Source organism: Melanerpes formicivorus, unplaced genomic scaffold (genome assembly GCF_026170545.1).
Source record: "Melanerpes formicivorus ecotype bairdi unplaced genomic scaffold, bMelFor1.0.p_v2 SCAF_14, whole genome shotgun sequence".
Taxonomy (NCBI): Eukaryota; Metazoa; Chordata; class Aves; order Piciformes; family Picidae; genus Melanerpes; species Melanerpes formicivorus.
Genome location: NW_027142366.1, coordinates 19,169,892 through 19,190,920, shown reverse-complemented (window position 1 = coordinate 19,190,920; position 21,029 = coordinate 19,169,892). Strand labels below are relative to the sequence as shown.

At 63.8% G+C, this 21,029-nt stretch overlaps 2 protein-coding genes across 2 annotated transcripts in view; one reads left to right on the top strand and one right to left on the bottom strand.

Moving 5' to 3' along the window:
- Nucleotides 1–6,575, bottom strand: part of FBXL16 (F-box and leucine rich repeat protein 16) — a 30,698-nt gene extending 24,123 nt beyond the window's left edge. The window contains exon 1 of the mRNA XM_068147302.1: nucleotides 6,414–6,575. The gene's annotated coding sequence lies outside the window, so the exon portion shown is untranslated. The remainder of the gene's footprint in view (nucleotides 1–6,413) is intronic.
- A 9,683-nt stretch (nucleotides 6,576–16,258) lies between these two features.
- METRN (meteorin, glial cell differentiation regulator) lies at nucleotides 16,259–19,980 on the top strand. Its single transcript, XM_068147312.1, is given in 5 exon segments — nucleotides 16,259–16,468; nucleotides 17,481–17,902; nucleotides 18,582–18,641; nucleotides 19,672–19,823; nucleotides 19,825–19,980. Coding segments are annotated over 5 exon segments (876 nt in total). The 5' UTR covers nucleotides 16,259–16,382.
- Nucleotides 19,981–21,029: the final 1,049 nt, after the last annotated feature.

Sequence of the window (21,029 nt, the reverse complement as noted above, 5' to 3'; positions counted from 1 at the left end):
CAGTCACACACTAGATCAGGCAGTCACACACTGGATCAGGCAGTCACACACTGGATCAGGCAGTCACTGGATCTGGCAGTCACACACTGGGTCAGGCAGTCACACACTGGATCAGGCAGTCACACACTGGATCAGGCAGTCCCAGGATCACGCAGTCACACACTAGATCAGGCAGTCACTCACTGGATCTGGCAGTCACACACTGGATCAGGCAGTCACTGGATCAGGCAGTCACACACTGGATCAGGCAGTCACACACTGGGTCAGGCAGTCACTGGATCAGGCAGTCACACACTGGATTAGGCAGTCACACACTGGATCTGGCAGTCACACACTGGATCAGGCATTCACTGGATCTGGCAGTCGCAGAATCAGGCATTTGCACAGTGGATCAGGCAGTCACACACTGGATCTGGCAGTCACAGGATCGGGCAGTCACAGGATCGGGCAGTCACACACTGGATCAGGCAGTAACACACTGGATCTGGCAGTCACTGGATCTGGCAGTCACAGGATCAGGCAGTCACTGGATTTGCTAGTCACACACTGCATCAGGCAGTCACACACTGGATCAGGCAGTCACACCCTGGATCTGGCAGTCACACACTGGATCAGGCAGTCACTGGATCAGGCAGTCACACACTGGATCAGGCAGTCACACACTGGATCAGGCAGTCACACCCTGGATCTGGCAGTCACACACTGGATCAGGCAGTCACACACTGGATCAGTCAGTGACACACTGGATCAGGCAGTCACACACTGGATCAGTCAGTGACACACTGGATCAGTCAGTGACACACTGGATCAGGCAGTCACACCCTGGATCAGGCAGTCACACACTGGATCTGGCAGTCACACACTGGATCAGGCAGTCACACACTGGATCTGGCAGTCACACCCTGGATCTGGCAGTCACACACTGGATCAGGCAGTCACACACTGGATCAGTCAGTGACACACTGGATCAGTCAGTGACACACTGGATCAGGCAGTCACACCCTGGATCAGGCAGTCACACACTGGATCTGGCAGTCACACACTGGATCTGGCAGTCACACACTGGATCTGGCAGTCACCCTCTGGGTGCTGGGCTCGTCGCCTGTGGCCAGTTTGGGTGAGCTGTGCACCCCCTGGGCTTGCAGCCTCCCGCGGGCTGTAGGTCAGCAGTGCTCGGTGGCCACTGGGGACCTTGAACTGGTGAGCTGTGGAGGTCCCGGAGCCCTCGTCCTTCAGGCGTGCTCAGCACCGCGGGCAGCGGCCGGTACCCGCTCAGCACCCTGGACAGAGGTCGGCTCCCGCTCAGCACCGTGGAGAGCAGCCTCGTTCAGCACCACGGACAGCAGCGTCCCCAGGGCGGCTTCACCCGACCCTGCCGACCCAATGCCCCTGTGGGGGTCCAGGGCTGCCCTGCCAGGTCGATCTCCTATTGTCCTGCGAGGTGCTTCTAGGAGAAGCTGCTACTGCCCCACCAGGTCCCTGCAGGGATCTAGCGCTGCCCCACCAGGTCCTTACTACTCCTGACCTACTGAATCTTTCTCAGAGACCCTCCTGTGGCCCTGCTCCATCCCGGAATGCCTCCTCCTGCTCCACCAGCCCGGCCCGAAGCTCTCGCTGCCCATCCGGGATCCCAGCCTTCTGCAAAACAATTCCTGCAGAGCCACTGCTTGAGTGAGAGAGCAGCTGAGCAGCCGGCAGCCGCGGCTCGCAGCTTCCCGCACAGACACACGGACGCAGACAGACATCTCCATCTCTCCGCACGCTCAGGCGCGCACAGCCACGGCCGCAAGCGCCCCGGCGGAGCCCCGGGAGCGGGCGGATGCCCCCAGCAGGAGGCGGGGCCCTGGGCTGCCCATCGGCAGGCGCAGGGAGGCAGGGAGCAGCGGCGCTCGCCGCGGGTTGCATCAGCTGAATTCATTAGCCTGTCTATTTTTACTAATGCAGCAAATCAACTTGCTGCTACGGGCGGGGAAAACAGAGCTGAGGCGCGGAGCTGTGGCACAGCATCGCAGCCCAGGCTTTTGTCCAGCGCTCCGGAGGCTGATGGCTCCCTCAGCTCTACCCAACAGCCTCAGCCGGCAGCCATGGGCTTGGGTGGAGGAGGGGGGGGGGGAGGGGAGGAGGGCTGCTGGAGCTGCCAACCGAAGCACATGGTGGTAATAAAGACATCTCAACTGCACGGGTCTCCTTCCCCGGCAGCGCTTGGTGGTGTGTGAGCTGCCTCCTGTCCTGATCCCAGGAGCTCTGGCCTCTGCCTGTGACACAGGGAGACCTCCTGGTTCTCTGCAGCTCCCTGAGAGGAGGCTGGGGCCAGCTGGAGGTTGGTCTCTGCTCCCTAGGCTCAGGGGAGAGAAGGAGAGGCAATGGCCTGAAACTGTGCCAGGGGAGGCTTAGGTTGAAGAGGAGGAAAAATTCTTTGTTGCAAGAGTGGTCAGGGCCTGGCAGAGGCTGCCCAGGGAGGTGGTGGAGTCCCCATGCCTGGAGGGGTTGCAGAACCCTGTGGCCATGGCAGCTGGGGCCAGGGTTTGGTGCCCATGGTGGTCCTGGGTTGATGGCTGCACTGGATGCTCTGGGAGGGCTTTTCCAACCCAAACAATTCTATGGTCCTGTGAACAGGTACAACCACCACCCTCCCAGACCAGATCCCCTCAGAGGGCTTGGGTTACCCCAGCAGTGCAGAGGAGCCACAGAAGGCCCTGGGGGAGCCAGCAGTCCCCTGCAGATGGAGGGGCAGAGGATGTGTTTGGGCAGAGGAAGCTGTGTGGGGGGTGTGCAGAGGCAGCTCTGCGCTCCCTGGCTCAGCACTCACACAGCTCAGCTGTGAGAGAGGCTCAGAGCACAGCTCCAAACCCAGCACTACCTGTTCCTGCTCTGCACCAGCCAGGAACTCACGGTGGGGACAGGCCTTGCTGCTCTGCCTGGCCTTGCAGCCCTGCCATCTGCGTGGTGGGAGCTGGGAAACTCCTCCCTGAGCTACCCTGAGAGCTGCCTGGGAGACCAGAGGGCTGAGAGCAGCTCTCCTGCTCCCTTGTTGGCTTCCAACAACACCCAGGCGCTCGTCCCACCATGCAGTGGACAAAGAGGCTCAGGAGGGGCTGGGGAAACAACTGGTCTGAGTCCTGTTTCTGCTGCCTGCTCCTCGCAGGGCTGAGCTCGTGGCTGAATCCATCACTGGGTCTCGGGCAGCTCATGGCCAGGCAGCAGAGCTGTCACGGTAGAGACTCCCCAGCACAGCTGTCTGCACTGCCCCACAGCCTTCCCGAGGGACAAGACCTGGAGCCAGGCTCCCCAGGGCCAGCCCCATGCCCAGGGAGCTGGGGAGATGCTAGCCGAGGTGCCAAGCTCTGCTCAGGTCCTCACCACTGTCTGCTCAGCCGAGAGAGCAGCTCACAGCCACTCACACCACAAGCTGCAGCTGCTGTCCCCCCAGCCCTCAGCGTGGGGGAGTTGTAGAGAGGAGGCAAAGCTCCAGCCCCCGCTCCCCAGGCCTGGCCAGGCCAAACCTCCTTGCAGCAGGCAGTGAAGTGATCTTTGGCTGCCACAAGCCCTTCCTGCAGCAGCTTTTCTCTTCTCTGCTAAGACCTAAACCTCCCAAAGACACCAGGCCCTGCCCTTCCTCCCTACCCCAGCCAGCCACATGTGCCCTGGGAGGGACCCTCCACCCACCAGGAGATGCAAAGCAGAGCAGAGTTGGACCTGCACATGCTGCCCTGAGCCCAGCTCCTCCAGCCCCCTCTGGAGGTCCCTGCTCAGCCTTGGCAGGATGCTCATGCCTCAGCCAAGCTTTTCCCTGCTCCCCACGGACCAAGGCAAGGGGAAGAGGGAACAGCTCCTCTTGTGCCCAGCTCAGCCTCTCCTCACTGTATGCCCAGCCAGAGCCCAATGAGCAGAACCCAGCATGTTTCAGTCCTTTTCTTTGCCCCTCTTGAGCCCAGGAAGAGAAGAACAAAACTGGAAGGTCTCATGAGGATAGGAGCCAGGGGACCATGGCCCACAGCTGCTCCCAAGCCTCCTGTCCCTGAGCTCCTTGGGTACCACTGGGAGGTGAGCCTCTGCTCAGCCCCCTTCATCCCTCCAGACATGGCAATGGCCACTCAAGCAGCGATGTCCTCTTGTCCCTGGGCTTGGGGGTCTGGCTAGGAGCTGGGCTTAGGGTGAGGTGGGTAAACACCTGTCCAGCATGAAGACCACCAGCTCATGGGATGCCAGAGCAGTGTTCAGCCACAGGACTCTTTGCTGCAGGTGGTTGTGGCTGCTGGATGCCAACACAGGCTGCAAAGAGCCGTTCGATGCACCCTGGAAGCAGAGGCACCGGCCTGACCCTGCTCCCAGGGCAGACCCCCAGGCCACCTGGATGGCAGCTGGGTATGGCTCACACCTCCAGTAGGGAGAAACCCTGCAGAGGTGGCTCTGCTGATCTACCTCTTCCCCAAACACTCTCCCCTTCAGCTCCAGCCCCTCCTCTGTGCCTGGAGCACCAGGCAAACGTGACAGGGCCCCGTGGCAGGTGGGCAGAGGTTGGGCGGGGGTGGGTGGGATGCTGCTGAAGGAGCCCCACTCACCCACGTGCCCCATCCTGCTGCCTCCCACACCAGCAGCACCCACTTGCTTCCCAGGCCCCCACCCCCTCTCTGGGTGCTGCTCCATCCCCATGGGATGTGGCTCGGGGATGGGGAAACTGAGGAAGGGGAAGGGCACTGCGGCTTCGCCACGGGCTGCCAGAACCTGAGCCAGGCACAGCTTCAGCCTGCAGAGCCTGAAGGCAGCACCCAGCTCCCAAACTCGGAGTGTTCCCCCTCCAGCCACCCTGCTCCTCCCTGGAGTGTGGCCACCTCACCACGAGATGGTCAACATGCAGGGGACCCAACCAGAGGGAGCGAGGGGACCCTGCCCCTGCCGGAGCCTTCTTGGCTGTGCCACCTCGGCCTGAGGGTCCCTCCAGCCCCAGCAGCAGCCTGTGGGGAGACAGCAGGTTGCCAGTGCTGGGGATGCTCCTCCTGCTGCTCCCCACCACCCTGGAGCTGCTGGCACAGGGAGCACAGCAAAGGGATCGATGTGGGGGAAGCCAGCTCGGGGAAAAATAGATACCCAGCTCATGAAAAATGGATGCTCCAGCCAGCCCTCCCCACTCCACAGCCACCTCCCTCCCTCTTCCTGGTAGCCAGAGGGAAATCAGCACCCAGCTTCCAGAGGAGAGGGGATGCCAGCATGCCATGGCACTCTCCTTGTACCCTGCTGCATGTCAAGGTGCTGCTGAGGGGGCCCAAGACCCCTTGGGCCACTGGACAGAGGGTGGTGGTGGAGCAGGACCTCTGCCAGGGGTACCCCCAGGAGCATCTGGTTTCCCTGGGCACCACCATGCTCAGCTCAGCACAGGCTGATGCTAAAGTACCAAAGCAGGCTTGGCCTGGTGCCTCATGGCACTCCCCAGCCCCCCACCCAGATGGGGTCATGAGGGTCTCTGCCTGGTTGCTGCCACAACCCTGTGCCTCAGTTTCCCCCACCCCAGCCCAGTTTGTCCACCCAAGCACCCTCAGCACCAGTTGGCCTCACACAAGGACCCTTCCAGCCCAGCCCTTGTCCCACCAAAACAACCTCCTGGGCTGCTGGGCTGGGGGTGCCTGGCCCCACACTGGGCTCTGTGGGGCTCAGCTCCCTCAGCCCCATCCCAGCTGGAGCTATTCCCTGGTCCTCAGGATGGGAGTGGAAGTAGGGGTGGGGGTGGCTGTCCCTGCATTCAAAGGTAGCCCCAGCAAGGAGTTGGGTGTCAGGGTGCAGCTCTGGGGGGTGCCAAGAATCCCATGGTGCCCTCAAGGAGGAGAAGGGGCAGCTGAATGAGGTGGTGGTGGTGAGGACAACAACAAACACCACCCCTGCCCCCCCCTGCCCCTATCCCCCACAACCATAGCCCCCCAAACACCCCCAAATACCCCCTCTTCCCACCCAACTCCCCAACCCCCATGCTGGGTCTGGGGGGTGCACAACCTGACCCCCCCCCCCGCGCCTCAAACTGTCAAATGGGGGGGGGGGGGGGGGGCGGGGGGTGGTCAGCATCACCGGGAAGCAGCGGGGGGGGTGGGGGTGGATTTCCACTCCGACCAGTAGCCTCTGTTGAGCTTACTGGGAGAAGGGATGGGGAAGGATGGAGAGGCGGCGGGGGGGAGGGGGGGGAGCACAAACCGGACCGGGAGTTACCGGGGCCGGGCTGGCTCCGCCGCCGTTATATAACGCGGCTCCATGATGCGGGATGCGGTGGGGGGGGGGGGGGGAGGGTGGTGGTGGTTGCGGTGCCGGTGCCGGTGGTGGTGGTGCCGGTGGTGGTGGTGCCGGTGGCGGTGGCGGCGGCGGCGCCGTCACCGCCACCGGCACCGGCTTTGTGTTGTCAAGCTTTTGATTCCCGAACGATTGCTTACCTCCAGCAGCGCTTCCCGAAGCTCATGCCATGCCTTGTGCCAATCCTCTTTCGGTGGCAGGAGAGGAGGAAAAAAATCCAGCGGGAAGAAAAACCGGGAGGAAAAGCAAAAACCCCAACTCTCCTCTTCCTCTCCCCCTTCCCCCCCTCCAGCAACAACCTCCCCTCCCAAAAATATCCCCCCAAAAAAACAGCAAACCACCAACCAAGGGGGGGAAAAAAAAAAGGGGCCGGATCCTGCCCGGCCCCCGCCCCAAGCTCCTGGAACAACAGGAAAAATAAACCAGGCGAGAGGGGGGAAACGGGGCCGGATCCGGAGCTTGAGGAGGGGGGGACGGAGGAAAAAAGGGGGAGGGGGTCCTCGCTGCCAGCCAGCCCTGGGAGCTGCTCGCACACACGCACACACGCACACGCGTGGCCGCGGCGGGGCCCGTTAAAGGGATACGGGCGCCGGGAGAGAGCGGCGGTGGCGGAGATGGAACCGGGAGAGGCAAGCGGGAGCCGTGAGGTGAGGGGCTGGGGTGGGGGTGGGGGGTGGGGGGGTGCGGGAAGGGTTGGGCTGGCAGCTGGGTGGGCTGGCGGGAGGGGGGGGGGGGAAGAAGTGCAGGGGTGGAAGGATGGGGGGGGATGGAAGGGGGAGAGGGAGGGATGGGGGGGAGAGATGTAGGGATGGAGATATGGAAGGATTGGGGATGGGGGATGGAAGGGAGGGATGGATTCAGATGTAAAGGGATGGAAGGAAAGATGGAAGGGTTAGGGGTGGAGGGATGGAGGGAAAGATGGGGGGATGGAGGGATTGGGAGTGAAGGGATGGAGGGAGATGGAGGGATTGGGGGTGGAGGGATGGAGGGAGAGAGGGAGATATGGATGGATTCAGGGGTAAAGGGATGGAGGGACGGATGGAGAGACAGTGAGATGGAGGGAAGGGGAAGGGGCGAAGGGAAGAATGGTGATGGAGAGGTGGAAAGATGAAGGGATGGAGGGAGAAATGGAGGGAGATGAATGGAGGGGTGGATGGGTGGATGGGGACACGGCTGTCTGTCAGGCTGGCTGGACAGACAGATGCTTGCTCTGCCTTTCTCCCCAGCAGGGCTCTGGCAGGCTGGAGACCCCAGTGCAGACCTCTGGCCGCCAGCTCTGGCCCCTGGGACGGTCGCTCCAGCTCCAGTTCCAGCGCCCCGGGGGTGCTGCGAGAGCCCAGAGAAGGGTTCTGCGCCCCGGTGCTGGGGGGGATGCCCCATTGCGGCCCCCCCTGTCTCCCAGTACCCCAGCCCGGGGCTCAGTTTCACCACCGCGTCCCAGGCTGGGGGGAAGTGGTTAGGTGCCAGATTTAACCTGGTCCCCACTGCCTTCCCCTCACACAGCCCCACGTAAGCAGCGGGACCAGCTCGGGGGGAGGCCCTGGGGAGGCTGCCGGAGCTGCCTGGCTCCAGCCTCCATTATTTATAAGGCAGGTCGGGTTTCGGCGGTCGGGAGTGGGGTGGGACTGGGGGAGGAGACTGGGCACAAGCAGGCACACGCCCCCTGGCCAGCGGGGGACAACCACGGCAGAAGGGGCTGGAGCAGGTAGTGACCATGGGGGCCCGCAGGTCCGTGGCCTCATCCAGGTGACACAGCTTTCCCCCATCACCTGAGGACCTGGAGGTCCTTCTCTCCGGGGTCCCTTCTCCCCACAGCAATGTCCTGTCGTTCCCCCCACGCCTTGTGGTGCCCTGTCCCTGCGGGGGTGTTCCAGGGGAAGTGTCACCCAGCGGCAGGGGGGCTGGGTCCCCTGCAGGGACGAGGCAGCCTTTTGTTGTCACTGCACAGCCCCGGGGGTGGGGGGTGACCAGGAGTGAGCCCAGACCCGGCAGGGCTCTGGGTGGTCCCTGTGGTCTCCTTGGTCCTGGCACAGCCTCATTGTCACAAATCTCTGCTGGCACTGGGTCCCAGACAGGGCACGTTGGGGTGGCCTTGTGTCCTGGGGGCGTTCTTATGCCAAGAGGGGTTACAGGCACTGGGGGAGTCCCTCAGCAGGAAAAGTCTCTGGGCACATCCCCAGTGGAGGGAACACAGCTGGGGTGGACTGGCTGTGCCGCCAGCCCAAGGGGATACCCACAACGGGGGTACTTGGCCACCCCAGCTCACCAGGATCCCAGTTCCTCAGCCCATGCTGTGGCAGGCCAGACCCCTGAGCCTCCCACGGGGCCAGTCCCTTCTGTCTGACCGCAGGCTGGGGGCTGCTGAGACCCCACCTGCAGCACTGCCTCCAGCTCTGCGGTGCCCAGCACAAGAAGGACCTGGAGCTGCTGGAGAGGCTCCAGAGGAGGCCACAGAGATGATCAGAGGCTGGAGAAGCTCCCCTGTGGGGCCAGGCTGGGAGAGCTGGGGCTGTGCAGCCTGGAGAAGAGAAGGCTCCAGGCAGACCTTAGAGCAGCCTCCCAGTACCTGAAGGGCTCCAGGAGATCTGGGGAGGGACTTGGGACAAGGGCTGGGAGTGTCAGGCCCAGGGCCAATGGCTTTGAGCTGGGAGAGAGGAGACTGAGAGTGGAGAGGAGGAAGAAATCCTTTGCAGTGAGGCTGGGGAGACTCTGGCACAGGCTGCCCAGGGAGGCTGTGGCTGCCTGCTGCCTGGAGGTGTTCAGGACCAGGCTGGATGAGGCCCTGAGCAGCCTGTGCTGGTGGGAGGTGTCCCTGCCCATAGCAGGGCTTGGAGCTGGATGATGTCTGAGGTCCCTTCCACCCCAAGCCGTTCTCGCAGCACCTATCCCCACGCTCCCACCAGGACAGCAGCCAGGCTCCACTCCGCACCGCTCCACCGCGGCTCCTCTTTATGCCAACTGCCAGCACCCCCTTGGCTGCTGCCGCCTTCCTCCCACCTCCTCCAGCCCTCGGGGCTGCGGAAGGCTCCTACCTGTCGCACCCAGCACCCCAGAGGCCCTGCGCATCCCAGCCGGCCCGAGCCGGCCGGCGGGAGCCCGAGCCGGAGCGCAGTGCGCAGCGGTCGCGGTCGCCGCGGCAACCGCCACGGCCTAGCGCCGGCTGTCTGCCGGTACCCGGTCGCCTAGCGCCGGCTGTCTCCCGGTAACCTGTCGCCTAGCAATGGGGGATTTTTCACAGCTCGGGATGAAGAGTTGAAAGTTATTTTTAGCCCGGGCTGCGAATCAATAGGCAGCTCCATTCACCGCCCCGCAGCGTGCACATGCTGCTGCTGCCGCCGGGGGGGCCCTGCTGGGGTGGGGGTGCCGCTGAAGGGAGAGGGGTGACCTGCTTGGCTTGGGGTCATTGCCTCCATATAGCCCCCGGGGACCCCGAGGGATCAGCTCTCTTTGTGTTGGCCCCGAGGCTCAGCCCTTCTGAGCCACCTCAGTGCTGCCCTATCCTCCATAGGGCTTGAATCCTGTGCCCCCCACCCTGAGGCTTAGCCACCCGCCATGGGCTCAGCCCTTCTAAGCCACCCCAGTGCTGCCCCATCCTCCATAGGGCTTGAATCCTGTGCCCCCCACCCTGAGGCTTAGCTACCCACCATGAGCTCAGCCCCCTTGGTGCTGACCCCGAGGTTCAGCCCTTCTGAGCCACCCCAGTGCCTTCCATAGGACTCTGACCTCCTGGGCCTCCCCCAAAGCTCAGACATTCCCCCCAGAGCTCCATGGGGCTCAAACACTCTGGCCCCCCCCCCCCCCCTTGTCAAAGATCTAACACCCCCCCAGGGTTCACCCCTCGAGGTGCTCTCCATAGGGCTTGGACCCACTCTTCAAACGTCAAACACCCTCCAGGGCTCAGCCCCCTTTGTTCTGATCCTGGGCTTCAGCCCTTTTGAGTCCCTCCTGAGCCCTCCATAGGTCTTGGGTCCCCTGTTCCCTGCCCCCACCCAGAGCTCAGACACCCCCCCCCCCAAGATCTCACCTTTCCTGTGCTCTCCGTAGGGCTTGAACCCCCTGAGCCCTCCCTGAAGATCAGATGCCCCTCGAGGGTTCACTGTCTCCAGTGGCCTCCATAGAAGCTGGACACCCTGAGCCTCTGCCAAGGCCCAGACACCCCTTCAGGGGACACCCCCTCAGGGATCACCCCCAGGCTTCTATGGGGACCACATGACTGCTGGGGAGTGGTGACCACATCACTGTAGGGACCCTCACCCAGCTGCTGGGACCCTCATCCTGCCATGGGGACCATCTGCCACCAGTGTGGACCTCCTGCCTTGTGTCAGGGACCCTTGTCCTGCCACAGAGACCCCCCCCCGTGTCAGGGGAACCTTCTCCTTGCCCTTGCCCTGCCGTGGGAACCTCTCCACCTTGCCATGGGGCCCCTTGCCTGCCATGGAAATCTCCACTTTGCCATGAGAACCCTTGCCTTGAAATGTGGAACCCCCTCCTTGCCATATGCACCTCCACCTTTCCATGGGCATCCCCTCCTCGCCATGAAGACCTCTCTTGCCGTGGGGTCCTCTGGCTTGCAATGGAGACCCTCACCTTGCTGTGGGATGCTCTGCCTTGCCATGGGGTGCCCCACCTGCCCACCCTGCATGGAGACCCTTGCTCTGCCTCGGGGATCTCCGCTTTGCCAGGAGCACCTTTGCCCTGTGAGCCTCCTCCTCGCTGTGGGGATTCCTGCAGGGACCCACAGCTTGCTCCACGCTTCTCCTGAGCACCAGCCTGGGGGTGCAGCTGCTCAGGGGCAGCAGGAGGGCATGGAGCCAGTTTAGCCCCTGGGTTCCCTGGGGAAGGGCTGGGAGGTTCCTCAGCTACTTCCTAAAGATGAGCTGGCTGCCTACTACAGCCACATCTCCTGCAGGTGCTCGGCTGGGTGGGACAGCTCCCCATGAAGCTGTGGGGGCCTGGGCAGGGGCACCCCCATTCTCCAAGCAGCACTGTGAGGTCCCAACTTTCCCCCATGAGCCTCTTTTGCCTTTTGGTGAAGATTTCTGCCCCCAAGCATGGCCCAGCTGCTATCACCCACCCGTGGTTCAGGGCAGAGATGCACAAAGCCTCCTTGGACTTCTGTGGGCATGAGGGATGCCCTGGCTGGGTGGGGAAGGCCAAGGACCAGGAGATGGAGACAGCCCAAGAAAGGAGAGAGCTCTGCCCAAGATGGGTGATTCAGCAGGGAGAAGGAGGATCACCAAAGAGCTCAGAGGACTGAGGGTCCTTCCTGCCATGAGAGGAGATAAAGCCCCCCCCAGGCCCTGGGTAAGCTGTAGATGATAGGTGGGGCTGGAAGAACCTCTTCTGTGGAGACAGGCTGGAGAGCAGGGGCTGTGCAGCCTGAAGAAGACCTTCTTGCACCCCACCAGTGTATAAAGAGGCTTATAGGAAGGATGGAGAGAGGTTATTCACCAGGAGCTGTGGTGGCAGGAGAAAGGGTGGTGGTTTTGAACTGGCAGAGGGCAGATTTAGGTCTCCACTTGCACTAACATAAGGTGAGACCCACCAGGAGCACACATCCAGCTCTGGGGTCCCATCACAAAGCAGACCTGGACCTGTTGGAGCAAGTCCAGAGGGAAGCATGGAAATAAGAGCTTCTAAGAGCGATGGAGAGAAGCTTTCACCAGGAGCTGTGCTGCCAGGAGAAGGCTGAGCTGTTGAAACTGGCAGGGGATGGCTTTAGGTTGGCTAAGGGGAAGAAATGTACGGTGGGGAGGGTGTGGGACGCTGGCACTGGAGAGCTCAAGGTCCAGCGGGGTGAGGCTGGATCAGCCAGCGGCAGCAAGAGAAGGCCCTGCCCAAGGGTGGTCTTCAAAGGTCTCATTCCATGAGTGTCCCACTCCAGCGCGCCGGGGTCCGCAGCCCGGGGCCAGGGGAAGCAGCCGCCGTGCCCGCGGTCACCAGAGGGCACTGCGAGCCCAGCAGCCTGGGGCCTCTGCCCGGGCTGTGCTGCCGGGGGCAGGCAGGGGACCGGAGCCAGGCTGGGGGGCCAGAGACCGGCGGCTTCCGAAGGAGCGGGGACGGGGGACCGGGGGCAGGGCAGCACCATGGGGCTGAGGGCAAGGACTGGCACAGCCAGGGGACACTGCCATCACCCAGAGCTCCGCGGCATTTCGGCCAGTGGCAGCTCCAGTAAAGCCCCATCGGCTGGCCCAGAGCCAACTGGTGGGTACTGGAGCTGGGGTTTGCTCTGCCCCAGCTCAGCCCCAGCTCTGGGCAGTGCTCCCAAGGGGCTCCTGCCCGCCTCGGTGCCCGTGCCCGGTGCCCATGTGGAAGAGACCCAGGGCTGGCGGCGGTGGCTTGGTCCAGCTGGTGCCGAGGTTCTCCCCAGCAACACCCAGTTAAGGTGGAACGGTCTGGGGTGGGGGTGCCGGGGGTGCCAGCTCCCCCAGGAGTGGGGTTGGGGGGGGCTCACCAGGGGCACACCGGGCTCCGGGTTGCAAACATCCCCTTCCAACCGCCTGGGGTGGCCCGAGGGTGCCGAGCACCCACCCGGGCCGGGGGAGAGCCCTGCTGGGAGGAGGTGTCTGGAGACACCAGCCCCTCGTGGCACCGGTGCCCTCTCACCACTGGTGCAACCTCATCTCTGGTGCCACCCCATCTCTGGTGCCACCTCACCGCATCTCCGGTGCTGCTTTGCCTGTGCACCCCATCTCTAGTGCCATTCCTCTTCTGATATCCTTGATGCCACTCCACCTTCGGTGCTACCTCACCTCTGGGGTCACCCCACCTTTGGTATCACTATCTCTGGGGTCACCCTATCTCTCTCATCACTTTGCCTCTGGGTCACCCCCACCTCTGGTCCCACTTCACCTCTGGGCTCACCATGTCTCTGGTACCACTCTGTTTCTGGGGTCACCCCATTTTTGGTACCACCTCACCTCTGAGGTCACCCCGTCTTTGCTGCCACCTCACCTTTGGGGTCACCACATCTTTGGTACCACTGTTTCTGGTGTCACCCCACCTTTGCTGCCCCCTGGCCTCTTGTGTCACCCCATCCCTGGTGCCCTGCTGTAGGCTGTTTGCAGGCTCCATGGCCGGACCAGCTCCACCTGCTGCTGGTGGCACAGGATCCTACCCTAGGACCACGACCTCCTCAAGCCAGGACACCCCAGATGGCAGCCAGCAGGCCCAGACCCCCCGCAAGCCCCTCACCTCCCCCCCGCCCCCCGCCCCAAGCCGCTCCACCTTAACCCGCAGCCCCTCCGGCCCCTCATTTTCCACGGATTCCAGCCCTTGACTTCTTCCAGCGGCATTCGGTGGCCGCAGTCTCCTCTCCCCGCCCCACCTCCCCCCGGCCCCCTCCCCTCCCCTCCCCCCCCCCCCCCCCCGCCTCCTCTTTCTTCCCACCCTTCCCAGTGACAATTCCTCATTCCCATTCCGCTCCTCCCTCTCTCCCGGACTTTGTTCCCAGCCCGGATCATCCCATCCCGATTGTTCCTCGCTTGTTTCAAACGTTTTGGCGGGCTGTCACCGCGGGGACACCTCATTAATTACCGGGGGGGGGGGGTGGGGGGTGGGGGGACACGACACAGACACAGACACCAGGGATGAACTGGGGCGTGGGGGTGGGGAAAACACCCAGGGGTGGCTGTGGAAGTGGGGCTGGGGTGTGCATGACCCCCACCCCGCTGCCACCCTCGGCATCTGCTCCCCTGGTTGAGAGTGGAGATGGGGAGGGGGTGTTGGTGTCGGGGTGTTCATATGGAGGTTTGGGGGGATGTAAATCTTGGGGTACACAGCTCGGGGCGGGGAGGCAGGGTGTTGGTTCGTATGGAGGTTTGGGGGGTATGCAAATCTTGGGGGGGCGTAGTTTTGGGGGGTGTAAAGCAGTGGCTATGTACCTTGGGGGTGTGCAGAGTCAGGGTGCAGATATCTCGGGGTGTACATAGCTTGGGGTGTGCATAGCTTGGGGTGCCTGTAATCTGGGGTGTGCATATCTTGGGGTGCTCATAAACTGGGAGGTTTATAGCCTGGGGTATCTGCAGTCGGGGGTGTGCACAGCCCGGGGTGTCTATAATCTGGGGTTCCTCTAGCCTGGAGTACTCGGGGTGTGCATAGTTTGGGGTGCCTGTAGCCTGGGGTGTACATCATTTGGGGTGTGCAGAGTTTGGGGTGTTCATAAGATGGGGTGTGTATAGCTTGGGGTGTCCATGGCCCGAGGTGTGCTCTGCTTGGGGTGTCTATAGTCTGGGGTGTGCATAGCTTGGGGTGTTCATAGATTGGGGTGCTTAGAGCCTGGGGTAGCAGGGTTGTGCATGGCATGGGGCGTCTATAATGTGGGGTGCACATAGCCCTGGCTGTGCACAGTTTGGGGTGCCCATAGCCTGGGGTATGTGTAGTTGGGGTGTGCATAGCTTGGGGTCTGCATAGCTTGGGGTGCCTGGAGCCCAGGGTGAGCTTAATTTGGGGTGTGCACAGCTTGGGCTGTGTAAAATTGGGGTGCCTGGAGCCCAGGGTGTGCTTCATTTGGGGTGTGCATAGCTTGGGGTGTGCATAGCTTGGGCTGTGTAAAACTTGGGGGCCTGGAGCCCAGGGTGAGCTTAATTTGGGGTGTGCATAGCTTGGGGTGTGCATAGCTTGGGCTGTGTAAAACTTGGGGGGCCTGGAGCCCAGAGTGTGCTTAACTTGTGGTTTACACAGCTTGTGTGCAGCTAAAGGTCGTGTGCCAAGCCTGAGGGGGTGTGTGGCTTGGGGGGGCTGTGTGTATCTTGGGGTGCTGTGTGTAGCTTGGGGTGCTGTGTATAGCTTGGGGGGCTGTGTGTAGCTTGGGGTGCTGTGTGTATCTTAGGGTGCTGTGTATAGCTTGGGGGGCTGTGTGTAGTTTGGGGAGCTGTGTGTAGTTTTTGGTGCTGTGTGTAGCTTGGGGGGCTGTGTGTATCTTAGGGTGCTATGTGTATCTTGGGGGGCTGTGTGTAGTTGGGGGGCTGTATGTAACCTGGGCTGTGTGTATCTTGGGGGGCTGTGTGTATCTTGGGGGGCTGTGTGTAGTTGGGGGTCTGTGTGTAGTTTGGGGGGCTGTGTGTAACCTGGGCTGTGTGTATCTTGGGGGGCTGTGTGTAGTTGGGGGGCTGTGTGTATCCTGGGGGGGCTGTGTGTAGTTGGGGGGTTGTGTGTATCCTGGGGGGGGCTGTGTGTAGTTGGGGGGCTGTGTGTATCCTGGGGGGCTGTGTGTAGTTGGGGGGCTGTGTGTAGCCTGGGGGGCTGTGTGTATCTTGGGGGGCTGTGTGTAGTTGGGGGGCTGTGTGTAGCCTGGGGGGCTGTGTGTATCTTGGGGGGCTGTGTGTAGTTGGGGGGCTGTGTGTATCCTGGGGGGCTGTGTGTATCCTGGGGAGCTGTGTGTATCCTGGGGGGCTGTGTGTAGTTGGGGAGCTGTGTGTAACCTGGGCTGTGTGTATCTTGGGGAGCTGTGTGTACCCTGGGGGACTGTGTGTAGTTGAGGGGCTGTGTGTAGTTGGGGAGCTGTGTGTATCCTGGGGAGCTGTGTGTATCCTGGGGGGCTGTGTGTAGTTGGGGGGCTGTGTGTAGCCTGGGCTGTGCAAAGCTCGGGGTGTCTGCAGCGCGGGGTGCACACCGTGTGGTGTGTGCCTGGAGCGGGGGTGCATAGTTGGGGGGTGCACGGCCTGGGACATGGCCTGGAGCGCCTGCACCCCGGGGTGTGCCCAGCCATGGGTGCACACAACCTGGGGCGTGCCTTTAGCCTGGGGGGGGGGGTGTCGCCCGCAGTGCCCCCCGGGCTCAGCCCCCCCAGTTCCTCGCCTCCCGCTGTCGCCCACTCCGGGCGGCGCGGGGGCAGTTGAGCATCCTCCGTTAGCCCGGGGTGGAGGGGGTCTGGGGATGCCCGGGGTGGGCTCTGCGGTATCTGCGGCGGGGAGGGGATGGGGATGGGGTTGTGGGGGGAGAGCTTGGGCCCGCCCCGCCGCCTCCATTGGCGGAAAGTTTGGGGCGCGGCACAGGGTGGTGGCCCCGCTTCTCCCCCCCCTTCCCCAGTCTCCCGCCCCGGCCCCGGCCCCGGTGCGGGCAGCGGTGAGGGCAGGGCCGGGCCGGGCCGGGCCGGGCCGCCCCGGGCCATGTGGGCGCTGCGGGCGCTGTGCCTGGCGGGGCTGGGTGCGGTGCTCGGCGGGGGCTCGGCGGATCAGTGCAACTGGAGGGGCAGGTACGTACCGGTACCGACACCGGCATCGGCGTGGCCATCGGCATCGGTACCGGGGTAGCAGCCCGGGGCACGAGGTGGGAGGGTGCTCCCCAGCTCAGCATCAGACCAAGCTTGGGGCTCCCAGCAGGGTCGGGGTTTTGGGGGGAGGGGGGGTTGTAAGGGGGGAGGGGGGGAGTCTCTCCGCCTTCCCCAAGGCTGCCACCCCCTTCTGCATCCGTGGGATGCATCACGGGTGGGATGCTGGAACCTCGCCTGCCTCAGTTTCCCCGCTCCTTGAGCGCGGCTGGTCCTCTCACCCCGGACGAGAGATGTTGGTCCCCGGGGTGTTGGTCCCTTAGGGAGCGCCCACCCCCCGCAACCCGTGAAAGGTGGACGGTGGGACCCCGAGCCCTCCGCCAGGGCCCGAGGGCGGTGGGGAAGGCGCCGAGGTGCGGAACAAAGAGCGTGGCCCGGCGGGAGTAGCTGTGAAAGTCCCACGGCGGGGACTGGGGGGCCACGGGGGGCTATGAGCAGCGTGGTCGGGACAAAGCGGCCCCATTGCTGCCCCCGTGTCCCCCCGGCATGGCTTTCCCGCGTGTACCCCCCGCCCACGGTAAAAGGCACGGGTAGGACGTGGCTCAGGGCACCAGGGGATGCTGGGGGGGGGGGGGGGGGGGGGGCGTAGCAATCCTGCAGCACCCACTGGGAATCCCCCAAAAGGAGGGGAACAGGGGACCCAAGGGCCACAGGGTGCCTGGCTGGGGTGTCTTGGGAGCCCCACCTGCGTGTGAGGGGGGCTGTGCTGCTGTGCCCCCCCCCGAGTGCTAAGAAACAGGAGCACCTCCCAAACTATGCCCTGACACCCCAGGTCCAAGGCACAAAAAGTTGGGTGCTGTTCCTCCTGGGGTTCGTCCCACGCACGGCTTCGGATGCTGCCCCACCGGGGTTTGGGGGGACGCGGGGCTGGAGGGGGGAGCCCCATCCCCCCGGGGCGGGGGGCGCCCTGGCTAACGGGGGGTGCTGTGCCTGGCAGCGGGCTGTCTCAGGAGGCGGGCAGCGTGGAGCAGCTGTCCCTGCACTGCGCCGAGGGCTCTCTGGAGTGGCTGTACCCCACGGGCGCCCTTCGGCTGCGCCTGGCCCCCCGCCTGCCCCCCGCCGCCGCCGCCGTCCAAGGCAGGAGCCCGCAGCATGTCACCGCCTGCGTCAAACCGTCCGGCACCTTCCGGGGGGCTCAGCTCTACCTGGAAAGAGAAGGGCTCTTGGAGCTGCTGCTACCAGAGGCCCCCCGACCCCGCGTCCGCTGCTTCAGTTGGGCACCCCAGGAGAAGGTGGCTCTCTTCCTTCAGGCCACCCCGCACCCCGACATCAGCCGCCGCATCGCCGCCTTCCGCTACGAGTTGCGGGGGGACTGGCTGGCACGCCCCCCCCTGCCCGCTGCCAGCCCTGCTGCCGAAGGTCAGCACCCAGCGGCCCCTCTCGGTGTCCCCAGGGCGTCCCCAGCGCTGCCACCGGCTCCCTCACCAGGGGTTGCCCCGGGCTGTGCTCAGCACCCAGCATCGCCGCTCGGTGTCCCCAGGGTGTCCCCGCGGGTGCCACCGGCTCCATCACCAGGGGGTTTCCCCAGGTTATGCTCAGCACCCAAGGTCCACAGGTTGTCCCCAGGGTGCCCCCAGCGGTGCCCCCGGCTCCCTCACCAGGGGTCTCCTCCCGGGTTGTGCTAGGCACCCAGTGTCCCCACGCCATGTCCCCAGACCTCCCTCACCAGGGTGTTGCCCTGAGGTTTGTGCTCAGCACCCAGCGTCCCCAGGCTGTCCCCCAAGGTGTCCCCAGGGATGTTACCAAATCCTTCACCAGGGTGTTCCCCCCAGGTTGTGCTCAGCACCCAGTGTCCCCACTCAGCCCACAGTGGTGTCCCTGGGGTGACCCTAGTGAGTCCCCAGGGGTGCCACTGCCTCCCTCGCCAGGACATTTCCCCCAGGTTATGCTCAGCACCCAGCGTCCTCTGGCGGTGTCCCCCAGGGTGTCCCCAGGGGTGCCACCGGCTCCCTCCCCAGAGTGTTCCCTGGGGTTGTGCAGAGGTGTGAGGGTCCGGGGTGGCGCCCAGGAGCCCCCCGGTGACAGTTTGTCTCGGCAGGGGCGTGCCGGCCGTGCAACGACAGCGAGCTCCTGATGGCCATTTGCACTAGTGACTTTGGTGAGCACCGAGCGCCGCGGGCATCGCCTCCTGGGCACCCGGCGGAGGGCACCCACCCCGGGCTGGCGCAGCACTGGCACCCAGGCTGCGCCGGTGCGGGAGGTGGGCGGCAGAGCTGCGGGAGGGGCATGGGAAGAGGAACAGGGATGGGAATGGGAAAGGAGATGGGAATAGGGATGAAAATGGGAACAGGGATGGGAATGGAGACAGCAATGGGAATGGAGATGGGAATGGAGATGGAGATGGAGATGGGAACAGGGATAGACATGGGGACCAGAGTGGGAATGGGAATGGGGATGGGAATGGGGATGGGAATAAGGATGGAGATGAGAACAGAGACAGAGATGGGAACGGGGATGGAGGTGAGGATGGGAATGGGAATGGAGATGGGAATGGGGATGGGACAAGGGATGGGAATGAAGATGGAGATGGGAATGGATATGGGAACAGGGACAGGGATGGGAAAGGAGATGGAGACATGAATGGGAATGGGGACTTGATTTGGGATGGGATAAGATGGGGATGGAAATGGATATGGGAACAGGGATGGAAATGGGAATGGGGTTTGAAATGGGGATGAGGATGGAGATGAGGACAGGGATAGGAAGGGAGATGGAGACGGGAAAGGGGATGGGGAGAGGAATGGGAAAAGGGTGGGGAAGGAGATAGGAACGGGGACACAAAGAGGAATGGGGATAGGAACCGGGATGAGGATGCAGATGGGTGGGAATGAGAACAGAGATGGCATGGGGACAGAGGCTGGGGTGGAGACAGAGACAGGGGTGGGGAAGGGAATGGGAATGGAGATCGAGGTGGGAACAAGGAAGGCTGTGGGATGGGGACAGGGATGGGGACAGCGCTAGGGAAGAGATAGAAACAAACATGGGGACAGGAACGGGGATGGTCAGAGGGGTAGGGACAGGAATGGAGACGGGAAGAGGGATGAGGATGGGCACAGCCACGGGCACGGGAATGGGGGGTGGGCAGAGGGGCACCCTGCCATCCATCCCTTCCTGCCTTCCCCCCGCAGTGATCCGCGGCAGCATCCGGAGCGTCTCCAACGACGCGGAGCTGCAGGAATCTGTGATCGGGATCAGCGCCGCCCGCATCCACCGCCAGAAGTTTCCTCTTTTCCAGGCGGGGGGGCGGCCGGTGGGCAGCATCCGCACCCCGCTGCGCTGCGGGGGTCAAGCCGGGCCCCGGCACCTTCCTCTTCACGGGGTGGCTGCATTTCGGGGAGGCCTGGCTGAGCTGCGCCCCCCGCTACCGGGACTTCCAGCGCATCTACGAGGGGGCACGGCGCGCTCGTCAGAACCCCTGCGAGTTCCCCGTGGACTGAGGGGCTTGGGGGATGGGGGGGTGGGACAGCTCCGGGGCCCCCCATGGGTACTGGGGGGCTGGGGGGGCTGCGGGCAGCAGGAGCACCCCCGGAAGGGACCATGCCCAAAGTGGGCACGATGCTTCAGTTCTCCACGTCTAGCTGGGCACTGCCAGCACCTGCTGCAGGGCTGGGAGATCCAGGGAAAATCCTGCTGGAAGGGAAGGGATTTTCCTAGGGTGCACTCACCTCTGGTGCCCAGGGAGCTGCCCGAGTGAGGGGGGCAGTGACATGGGGCAGAGGGTTGGGGCTCCCTGGGTACCAGGGTGCTGCATGCTCAGGGGATGCTTGTGGGGCACGGTGGGTCCAGCACTATGGGGCAGCCACCCCCTCTGCACGCCGGGAGGGCTCGGCAGTGGGCGGCTGTGGCAGCAGGGTGGCTGTGGTGGCGCGGGCGGGGCACGGTGGGCACAGCAGGGTGTGGAAGGGCCAGGACAGGAGGTGGATTTGCGATGTAGAGGGTGGAGGAGGAGCGGGCAGGAGCCGTGGGGTGGATGTGAGGAAGGGAAGCGAGGCTGAAGGCAGCGAGGGGGATGGCAAGCAGGAGGAAAGTTGGCACAGGGAGCAGAGGTGTCCCCGGCACGGCCGGGGCAGGACCAAAGCACCGATGCGGGATGGAGAGGACTGGCAGTGCCACCGTCACCACCAGCCCGGGGCTGGGACCAAGCTGTGCCGGGTCACTGCTGGGGGGGGAGGGCACACTCTGCCAGGCTGGGGGGCGGGGGGGTGGGCCGTGACCGTGGGGGTGGGGGAGGCATCGGATGTGCACTAAAGTTCTACTGATACCAAATCTGTGACTGCTCTATAAACGAAGCTGGTTTGTAGCGCCTGCGCCTCCTGTGCTTGAGAAGCTCGGCAGGGTGGCCACCAACAGGTGCCCCTGGGCCACTGCTGTGTGCCACGGTGCCTCCCTCACCCCCGGTGCCAGCTGGGGGGGCTGCACATAGCCACGCTGGTTACACTGAGAGAGGGAGAGGAGGTCTGTTGAAGGTCTCCCTGGTGTCTCAGAG